Raw genomic sequence first — 11,749 nt, 5'->3', positions numbered from 1 at the left:
CGATCCAACAGACGAGCTCCTGTAGGTCAAACTGCTAAAGAAGTTCATGCTGTTTATGCTCGACAGGTCAGAACTGTTTTACCAGCAAAAGGGGGACCAACACAATATTTGGCAGGTGGTCCTAATGTTGTGTCTGTGAATACACCGTACTGTGCTTAGTTTCCACATACTGAAGCTCATTAGCTAACGTATCTCTACACGGCCTGGTCTAAATGATGACGTACAATTACTCATCTCTTACAGTCGGTTGTTATCACCCCTATGATGTCTGGTGTCATCATCACTATTCGCGATAGTAACGCCATCGACGCTGGCGTCACGTCACGTACGTACAAAATGGCATTTCAAAACAGTGATTCTGAGTCATTATTCAATTTCCCAGCATCTCACAACAGATCAGATGATTTGCCTTGAGCTCCTTTGCCGTGTCTTTTTATACGCCGCTGATGTTTTATCCCTATTCACACGTAGCAAACAGTGAGTCAACAGAGTTGTGACTCAGATCTGATTCACGCTCCGTTCCCCCTTCTTCCATCATCCCTAAATATCAGGCCCCCTACGCGCTTCTGACCTTCTTACACCTCCATACACAGCCGGAAGAGTAAACACTGTGCCTGCTTTCGGTGTACTTTATTTGCTGTGCGAGAGACATGATGAGATAATGGCGGAGTGATTGCTGTGTTATTATATTACATTATATAACCCCTGTTCTACTTTGAACACTTAGCATTTAGGCTGTAACTGATACAGACAAGCCGTACTGAATTGAGACCGAATTGAAACTTAGGATGGAGGATAGAAAGGAACAGAGGATGGAATGTGTGGAATCCGAATCATCCGTGCTGTAAATGTGTTCTGGCCGAGGAATTTACAGAGGCAGCCAAGAAGCAGATGAATGGGAGACTTGGCGCTGCGTTCGGTATGCAAGTGCGTTAGGCTTGTTTGGACTGTTTCTGACTGAGTAACTTAAAAAGGGGACTGATTCTGAGTGTAAGTGGGTGTAGTTATACAGCCAGAGGATTGTAATGTTCAAACCTGTCACAGGGTCACTGTTCGGGTCTGAAGCAGAAATAAGGAGCGACAAAACACTAAAACAATGAAGGAAAATACAAAAGGGATTATTTCAATGATGATGGTTTATACGGCTGTAATGGTGTGATGTTATGCATTAGAAAAGAAAAGAATATCCCGGGGATGTTAGAAAGCTGGGGTCAGAGTGCAGGGTCAACCATGATACAAAGCCTCTAGAGCACAGAGGACTAAGGGCCTTACTCAAGGGCCCAAAAGTGGCAGCTTAGTAATACTGGGGCTTAAACCCCAACCTACTGATCCACCACTTCCATTAGATATTAGTGTTGATTGATTTGGCCGTGAATTAGTTATTTGTGGGGACGATTCTGAATGTGGTTGATTCCCATGAGGAAAATTGGGTGTTGCATTCTTATAAGGATCCGCAGAGCACCAATCAAACACACATTAACACCAACGTTCTATGTGCCACGTTCACGTGCAAGATCACATGCTCTTGACTGTTTTCACTACTATTGGTAAACCTTGCATCGAGTCACTCTGTATTTGCATTTTCAACTTTTCTCAATTCCATTGTACAAATGGACAAACCCCATTTAGAAAGCAATGGTGGCTGATAATAAGGACCTTCAAACCTAGTACTGTGGATATCTTTCTCGGCTGATCAACTCTCCTGCTTTCGTGTTAAATTGGTTCAGTATTTCAATGTGAGACTCAAACCTTTCGATATAAAACCAGTATATTTTAGGATCGATTTGCCAGAAGTCAATTTTTTGTTGTATTTGTAAACACAGATTTATAGTAGCCACTCTGGAGCTTTCCCACTGTGCCCCTCTGCACCATTATGCCACCTTATAATAACAGCATTTATCTTAGATTTTTTTTAAACCAAGTATTGGACAGGTCAACAGAAAAATCACATATACTAATACAGTATATTCATGTCCTTGAAGTTCTTCTAAAGCAGCTTTATGGACTGAGGTGCATTTATTAGTTACTCAGCCAATATAAAGGGTGACGCAAAACATAGTGTATAAATGAATATGCAATAATGAGTGTGTCTCAAAAACAGGGTTCCTGACTAACACACACTGAATTACTCACTGACTTCAATGTCCCACTGCAGGCTGTGGTAGTGACCCAGTGCCAAATGTGACCACCTTCATATGTGCCATGTGCCAGGCAAACTGTTAGCCCAAATCCCTCGCTCTGCAGTGTGCCAGGTGCTGAAAACACACACAAAAATTCAAGTTAGATATTCAAGCTTAAAAACAAACAAGCATTTAACTGTAAGAAGGATTAATTACTGACAAGGCCATTTAAAGTGCATGCTTCTAGGAACAATAAAAAACAGGCTTTGTCTACGATTAAAGTAAAGTTTAAATATCAGCAAGAAAGACCAACAAATATTCTTTTAGACCCACTTTTTACCCTTTTTTCAAAAAATGAATTTACCTTTTTAACCAGTAAATAATCAACTTTGTTTGCATGCCTTTTCATTGCTGGGGTGATTTCAAAATGGCGTCCTGTCGCCACCTATCGGTTGCTTAGAAAAATAATAAACAATAAACAACAATTTGTCTTTGCTCTCTCACTTTCTATTAAATAAATGCAACAGTGGTGAGTCCTCAGGGCCAGCAATCACTGATTAAAATGTAAATATATATTTTATTCATTAATATGTTCTAAATGATTCATAATAGTCTTCATTTCATAGTGTTTCTATCAGATGCGCTGATGCAAGGAGTGTGTGTGTTTACGTTGGCGCTTTAATCCAATCAGATTTCAGCCATCATTTCACATGTTGTGGTGGTCAAATGTATTTGGCACAAGGCCTTTAGAAATCAGCACTGCAGGCACTTGGTAGCATAAAATATATGAGAATGAAGCTTCAACCAATCAGATTTCGAGCTGGAGTCACTGAGACCATCGAGCAGGCATCTGATCACGTCCACATTTTTACATTCTTTAATTAGATGGTCAGAGAGCACGCTAATTAGAATTGCAAACCATATCCGTAGCAAACTGCACCAGCTCAAATATATCCGTGTGGATTTAATAGCTGGGTTTTTTTTTATTTATTCCACAACGACTGATAGAGGAGAAGAAATTGATTTGGTCACATATACACTTACAAGGACATTCACAAGATGGACTTTTCAGGAAAAACTGGACATCATGTTCATCATGGAAAGGTCGACCAAAACAGAAAAACTGCAATGATCAGACAAAATGCACAACAATGCACATACAACAAGGGGTCATTTTATCAGGCTTCATTACACCATTCACCTGTAGCACAGAGAAAAAAGTTAGTATTATGAAGAAAACGTTAAACGTATATTCATATGAATGGTTTTCTGCCTATAAAATGTCATGACATGTACAATATATATTGGTTTAAAAGAAGCACAGATCAGCATTTATATTTCTCATTCTTTCCAGCTGTAAACTGGATTTACCAAAAACTGTGTTGTCGACTGTCAGCTCATTTCACAGATCTCTCTTTAGCAGCAGGGAGTCGCTAACTGCCTGCGAGGCCTGCTGTCTTCCCCCAGAGTTCATGCTTTGAAGAGTTCTGTGCATCACTTATTCCCTTTCATGTCTGCACTATCTTGGGAAACCATTGCAAGGGAGATTTCAAAGAGGAGGACCAGAGGAGGGCAAGACTCCAGAGACCGGTCTCTCGCCTTTCCACTAGGCCTGAAGGAGAAACTCTAAATACGCTCAGCAACAACAGTGTAAATCCAGTATTGTGAAGCAACAGCGGCTTAATTTAGAACAACAGCCATTTGGGCTTTTATTGTGTTTTCTTAAAAAAAAAAAAAAAGAATACATATTTACAATTGGTTGAAACTGTTTCTCACAGTTTCTCATATGAAAGTAGAATGAAATAAATTGGATATATTGAATACATATACATATTTCTTAGAAAGAAAAAGTTCCACCACATTTGAGAAGAGTGTTAAAAACAGTTCATTTCCTTTTCATGCTACATTTTTTGTGGACCATCCATAAAGCGTAATATTTAGCTCAGAAGACATGCAAACGTTCACACGCAGCTAGAAGGATATATTATATAAATCTGTCATAGGAAGCAGTGAGTGTTAAACAGCTGGTTCACGATATAGATATAGTTATACATTTTTATACCACACATATCATTTTTAAATCTTTTAAAATCAATTTATGTGCAATTACATAATAATAATAATAATAATAATTGTTACATGTGCAATAACTTGTTTAACTGTATTATTGTAGTCTTGTATTTCATACAATATATTTCAATACATAGGAAATTCATCAGCATATACACTTAATTTATAACCTAATATGCACATTTGCTGAAAAATCTTTAAAGAAATATGCACAAAATTCTTATATTTTATATTACTTTAATCTTTACTTTAATTTTACTGTACAACTGCAGCCCAACAAGTGTTCTGATTCTGATTCCGACTGATTTATGGTGAACATCTGCACAAAACCGCAGGGGATAAAACCCCCAAAAAAACCTGAACATTTCTTTTTTTTCATGTATTTGTTTAATAGAAAAATATCGAAGCAATGTCAATGTTAACGTGTAGAAAGTGCGTTGGTGTTGTCTGCTATGACCCTCTGAGCATTCCAGTAAGCTACAGTCTTTTAATGAATAATAATAAATAATAAATGATTCATTAATTATGAATTACATTAATGACAGATATTAAATAGTTGTAGACCAAAACAGAGGAAACTATTCTCAGGATAATTACAGATTTAATTAGAGATTTACTTCACACTTACAAATAGCACATCTATAATGTTAAATAATTCAATATCTCCTGATACATATTTCAAAAAGCGCACTATATTGGCAAAAGTTTGCGGACACCTGGTCATAAGTACTGTAATTTTTGAACATCACATTCCACATTTAGTCCTTTCGAAGATGTTCCACTAGATTTTGGAGTGTGCTTCTGGACATTTGTGTTCATCAGCCACAAAGGAACTGATGTATTTATTCCAAAGGTGTTCAATAGGAGAGATCAGAGCTCTAGATCAGATCTAGCAAGCCACGAAAAAACTTTCTTATTAAAAGCATGGAAACCAAAGATTCATGAAGTTTGCTTTGTGCACAGGGGCATTGCCTTGCTGGAACAGATTCGGGTTTCCATTCAAAGACGTCCTAAACAATTATGTGCCTCCAGCTTTGTGGTAACATTTTGGAGAACCACATATGGCAGGAAAGGTCTGGTGTCTTAATACTTTTGTCTATATAGTGTATCAGGAGTGTAAAGTTTTTATTAAAGCAAATTTCATGCAGATTGTTGAACAGGTTTAATAATCAGTGGTAGTGAATTTTGCCCCTTATCCCTGAGACACGGACTAAAATATGAATAGAGTTTCTCGGAGAAAGACTGACCAGTAAAAGAGTAGATACAAGTCTTAGTCTTTACGTCATAGAACGAAACGAGACCCTCTTCGTAATCCACAAACACGCCGATTTTTTCAGGCTTCTGTTTTAAAGAGAGTGAAATCCAGAGAGACTCACAAGCCTTATAATCAGTTTCATGCCTCAGACACACAGACCAGTATCCATTCTCAGGGCAGGCTGTGATCTTTCCCTTCCTAATAACTGACTCTCGGGCAACTCCTAAATCCCACATGGTCTTCCTTCCGACCTGGACTTCGTAATAAGATCTCCCAGAGGAGAATCCTTCCTTCCCCAGAACGCAGGGACAGCGGTTAAACCTCTCAGGGTTATCAGGGTAGTTCTGTACACAGTCACCACATATCACTTGTTTTCTATCTTCAGACAAAATGAGGTACGGATGAACCGTATCAGGATCCAGTGTCACATCCACTGAAAGCATACAGCAAAAAGATTGCAACAAAATCTCAGGATATTATATACAGTATGTATTAATGAAGATGTATTTAAAGATGAGTGACTGCATGCACACACATACACACACACATACACACACACACACACACACACACACACACACACACATACATACCTGCAAATTGCTGAATTTTTTTCAGTTCTGTTTGGAAAAGAAAAAACAACACTGCATTGGTATTTTATCTTTTATTTCACTTTGGGCTAAAAGAGACACTTAAATGGGAGTCATTGGGAGTCTTGGCACCATTCAAGACTGCGACCAAAATTCATGGGCACCATATATCATAGTCATAATTGCATTGTGAAGATAAAGATGATGGAGTGAATAAAGAGCCCAAGGATCTGTTCCACTTTGGGTGCATTTACATCATTTATGGCATTTGGCAGACATTTACATTCATGGCACTTGGCAGACGCCGTTATCCAGAGCGATAAACAAGCGCTGAGGGTTAGGGGCTTGGCTCAAGCGCCCAGCAGTGGGACCTTGGTGGTGCTGGGATTTGAACTTGAGACCTTCCGATCCAGAGGCCAACCTAATTATTATTATTTTAATTAATTTATACAGAAATCTGATGGTTTTCCAACCAAATCTCGACCCGTTAGAAGAAATTGATGAGTTCTGTCAATATGTACATATACATTACATGGATAGAAGTTTGTGGACACCTGACCATGAGATTGGAATGTGCTTTTTGAACATCTCATTCCACTTGTAATTGCTGTTTGCTGTCATAATGATCTCCACTCTTCTGGAAAGATTTTCTATTACATTTTGGAGATTTCCCTCTTTTTTATAACTGAGCAGCAAAGCGGTTAAGGGCCTTGCTCAGGGGCCCAGGAGTGGCAGCTTGGTGTGGCTGGGATTTGAACTCACGGCCTAAGTTTAATGACTAAACTACTAAGCTACCACCCCCCCGTTTAGTCAGAAGAGTGTTGGTAAATGACTCGACATTGTTATGCAAGAACAGGTTTCCCTTTGGTTCCTCTCAAGGTTTCTTTATCGTAGCATCTCAGGACGTTTTTTTCTCACCGCAGTCGTCACAGGATCTTTCATTGGGGACAAACTTACATTTATAAGGATCAAACCTATACATACTTTTATTACTGTTTTATCTTTATAAATAAAAAAGCGAAGTCCCAATAAACCCACTCTGAAATATGGACATGGATTACTGATGCTTTGGACTGGTTTGTGGTTTATGTATATATATATATATATATATATATATATATATGTACAGTATATTTGGGTTTACAATTGCCATTTTACCTGCTTCTGTATATTGCAGAAACCATTGCCTTACCTTCTTCTTAATCTCCAAATGTACTTACTAATTCCAGCAAGTTTCTCCATTTCCTTATTGAGATATTCCTGAAGTTCAAACAGCGCTCTCATCAGAGTCTCCCCACTCATTTCATGATTAAACCTGATGCCAGTCCAGTTCTTGGTGTGTTTACGGCCGCACACTGACGAGTATATCTACGGTACAGCAGGAGTAAAGAGAAATCAGTGCTGTCATGCCAAGCGCACCATTACCTCTAAAACACAGAGGGCTTTTGACCTGCAGGAAGTGGAGATGATCTTCAGTGTGTGCGAGCTGCTCCAGCTCGGTGTCTCTCCTCTTCAGCTCAGTGATTTCTTCCTCCAGCTGTTTAATGCACTCTTCCGCCTGTCGCTGTGCCTCTCTCTGCTTTTCCCTCATCATCCTGAGCAGCTCAGCCTGGTTCTTCTCTACACGGCGCATCAGCTCTTCAAACACCTTTATACTGTCTCCCTTCTCCTTCTCTGTGTTTCTCTACGAGAAGAAAATGAGTGTATTCATTCATGCAGCCTTGTCCTACAGCCATGAATAATCGTACCGAAAAAAATTGAAACTCACATGGTGGAGTTTTACAGAGTGTTTAATATCGTCAATGTTCCTCATTTGCTCTCGGATGATCTGCTGAACATCTGCGTGCATTTTTCCAAGCTGGGGCTTGAAATAAATATATTATACACAATGACTAAAATTAAAACACAAATGATGTCAAATAATTAACCTTTTAGCTGCTTTGGGTTATCGTAATAATATTGTAAAAATGCATATTAATATAATATTAATTAAATAAATAATATAATATTAGTGTCATGTTTATGTAACAAAAAAATTATAATTAAATATAATAATAATTAAAACAATTCTTTTTATATAAAATACAAATTCAATTTAATCTATTGTTATCTGTAGCACGCTTTTAACAATGACTGTTGTCTCAAAGCAGTCCAGAGATGAAACAATTATAAAGTGGTATGAAAGAGTTTATAAGTTTAGTGTCTATAAGTATGTTCCTTATAATTGAATGTTTATCCCTCCTGATTGTTTTATGTGGATTCATATTTTCTCAAGTGAGAAATAGCAATATTTTTTCTGTGGATTTATTTTTTACCTCCTGACAGAACCTGCTTTTATTACCTGAGCTGCTTCTACGAAAGCTTTTGTGAAAATGACAGGATTTATGACTCATGTTCTTTCACCATTCATCCTCATGCATTTTCATGGAATAGAAACACAGCATTGATTGGAATATGAGTCACCTAACAAGAAAATGTATGAATTATGGAAATGATCTCAAGTCACAAAGCATCATTTGTAACCTAAGTCATGTGTTTTATGAGTTTATCTCACTTGTGGTTATTTCATATTGAATTTAGTGACACTAAAAATGACACACACTCAAAACTCATAACGTAATGATCTGCTGTATATCAGAATATGACGACTCATTAGACGATAACCAGCCAGACAGCAGTTTGTGGACATCTGACCAAAAAGATTTCTATGTACTTTTTTCGAACATCCCGTTCCACATTTAGTCCCAATTCGCTGTTATAATAACCTCCACTCTTCTGGGAAGATGTTCCACTAGATTCTGTGGAGATTTTTGTGTGGGATTCATTCAGACACAAGGGCGTTAGTAAAGTCAGGTAGTGATGTAGGTGAGGTGAGGAGAACTGGGGTGCAGTCAGAGTTAACATTCATCCCAAAGGTGTTCAATAGGTTTGGAGCTCTACAACAGTAGATCTTTCACTTTAACCAATGTAAAGCATATCTTCACGGAGCTGGCTTTGTGGACAGAGGCATTGTCATGTTGTCATTGTCCTATACAATTGTGTGCCTCAGACTTTGTGGTTAAAACCACATATGGCTAAAAACGTCAGGTGTCCCAATCGCTTTACATATATATATATATATATATATATATATATATATTCTCACTTATATACACGTATATACTGTATATATATATACACACAGTATATACGTGTATATATACTATACATACGTATATACTATACTGTATGTAGGTATACTATGTTCTTTATATTCTTATTATTATTACCAAGACAGAACTAAATTCTAGTGTATGCAATGTTCTGTATTTGCTCTATTTTGATACGAACTTTAAGTACACAGACAGTCTTTAGACAAGACTCAAGACTTTCCCTGCATGTTGTACTGTGTATTGTTGGGTTTGAACACCGTAAAATTGTATTTGAATGCTGGCAGCCAGAGTTCTTGTCAGAGCTGCTGTTTTAGCGAATCAATCAACCTTTTTTTCAGCTTTTCATTATAATCCTGTCTGGATATCTCTCACCTTCTTTGCCAGACTCTCCTCCTCTATAGGAACAATGCTGTGAGTTTTGTGGTCTCCCTCAGTGCAGAACTGACACACACACATTTGGTCATCTCTGCAGAATAACTCCAGGGGTCTCTCATGCTTCTGGCAGATGTAATCCTTCAGCATCTCCACAGCATCAATCAGTTTGTGTTTCTTGAGTTTATCTGCAGTTCTGTGAGGCATCAAATGAGCGTCGCAGTAAGAAACTCCACAGTCCAGACAGGACTTTAAAGCCTCCAGCTTCTCCCCCGTGCAGCAGTCACACAGCACTTTTGTACCCTTGGAGTTGAACTGCTCTGCTGTGTTGCTGCATGGAGGCTTCTTCTGACCCGACTTCCTGAACCGAGCAGCCAGTCCGGAGATGAACGTATTTACATGAAGCTCAGGCCTTTTAGCAAAATCCTGCTTACAGAGTGGGCACTGGCAGGAGGAACTGTTGTCCCAGCATTCTTTGAGACAGGTCATGCAGAAGTTGTGTCCACATGGAGTTGACACTGGATCAATAAACACATCCAGACATATTGCGCACTGGAGCTGCTCTTCACACAGAAGACTGCCGGAAGTAGCCATGACTAAACACACAAGTACACACACATACACACACAAACACACTAAAAAATCTCCAGATCACCGATTTATTTTTGCTGAAATCCTCATGTGTCTATTAGGGATGTGTATGTCCATAACTGAGGCCAAAAAAACATAAGATGCTTTGGCACAAACGTGCTACTGTATACAAATAAAACCGAATTTAACTGAATTGAATTGAAATAAATTAAAATTAACATCTATGCAGCAATAATCATCTCGCATCTTTAAAACATATTAATTAATACAAAGATTTAGTTATTTTTGTTCACTTAATTTATATATCTAAATTCTTTTCACTGTATATCTGATTTTTACAAATTTATTATTATTATTATTATTATTATTATTATTATTATTATATAATTATTTATATATATTTTTGACCATATATACTTCAAACTTAACAAAAATATGTTTCTCATTTGTATGCATGTTTTTTAACTACTAAATATTTCGAATTTTACTGAAAATGTAAATATTAAATAAATATTAAATAAATATAAAAATACCAGGACACTGCTTATCTAAAAAAAATATTTAATGCAAAAAAATTGTATGCATTTAAAAACAGAAAAATAAAAAAATTATCTTAATATTACATACATTTTGTATTTTTTTTACCAGCTGTTATTTATTTTAAATCTTATCTATATATATATCTATATATATATATTTATCATACATAAAAATATGCTGCTAAGCACTAAGACAACTTGTAATTACTGAGAGATTATTTTAGCATTTCTAATCTTCATCTATATCTCTTCTTTTATTATATATTCCTTTTTTTTTTTTTTACCTTCAGTAGATTGAGTTCCTCTTGGAAGTGAAGCGTCTTGACTGAGGGACTGGTTTTGCACTTTCACTATTTAAAATCTCCTGAGTTTCATTTCACTTGAAGCACAGCTCCAGTCATTCTCAGGAAATAACGCTGCACTGATGTAGGGGACTGAGAGTAACAGAAACTTTCAGATTTTTATGTGTGAAGCAACATGATGGGTATAATTTGAGGTCATCCCTCCTTACTTACTCTTCTATTGTGCATGTCTTTCTCTTTTATTGTAATACTCAGAGTAATGATTTACTGATAAAGGACAAACAGCTGCAGAAGGGAAAGGGCTGGGACTGTAAATGTCAACTTCAGTTCAGACAGATAGATAGATAGATAGATAGATAGATAGATAGATAGATAGATAGATAGATAGATAGATAGATAGATAGATAGATAGATAGATAGATAGATAGATAGATAGATAGACAACAATAATAATAATAATAAAATAATATATTTTTTAATTTGATTTCATTATATAATAATAATAATAATAATAATAATAATAATAATAATAATAATAATGTACAGGGTTATTCAAAAAGAAAAAAAGTTTTGTATCACTTTTCATTAATTAAATATTGGGTTAAAAAAAAGGTTCATTCTTTTTTATTAACCCTGTATTATATTGTTTTTTTTTTTATTAGACACAGTCTGTACAATTTCTGTACAATTAGTGACTGGTTTACATGCAAATAAATAAATATCTAAATAAATATAATATAATATAATATAATATAATA

General features: G+C 36.6%; 1 protein-coding gene across 1 annotated transcript; it reads right to left on the bottom strand.

The window, feature by feature from the left end:
• Nucleotides 1–3,927: 3,927 nt before the first annotated feature.
• LOC124403598 (E3 ubiquitin-protein ligase TRIM39-like) lies at nucleotides 3,928–11,027 on the bottom strand. Its single transcript, XM_046877271.1, has 7 exons — nucleotides 10,974–11,027; nucleotides 9,560–10,155; nucleotides 7,804–7,899; nucleotides 7,486–7,719; nucleotides 7,256–7,403; nucleotides 6,039–6,065; nucleotides 3,928–5,878 (listed from the first exon to the last, which is right to left on the bottom strand). The coding sequence occupies exons 2-7, from the start codon at nucleotides 10,151–10,153 to the stop codon at nucleotides 5,331–5,333; spliced, it is 1,647 nt and encodes a 548-aa protein (XP_046733227.1). The 5' UTR covers nucleotides 10,154–10,155; nucleotides 10,974–11,027; the 3' UTR covers nucleotides 3,928–5,330.
• Between the last annotated feature and the right edge of the window lie 722 nt (nucleotides 11,028–11,749).

This window comes from Silurus meridionalis, chromosome 21 (genome assembly GCF_014805685.1).
Source record: "Silurus meridionalis isolate SWU-2019-XX chromosome 21, ASM1480568v1, whole genome shotgun sequence".
Lineage (NCBI taxonomy): Eukaryota > Metazoa > Chordata > Actinopteri > Siluriformes > Siluridae > Silurus > Silurus meridionalis.
Note: the sequence above shows the minus strand (reverse complement) of the source record. Positions and strands in the feature narration are given on the sequence as shown.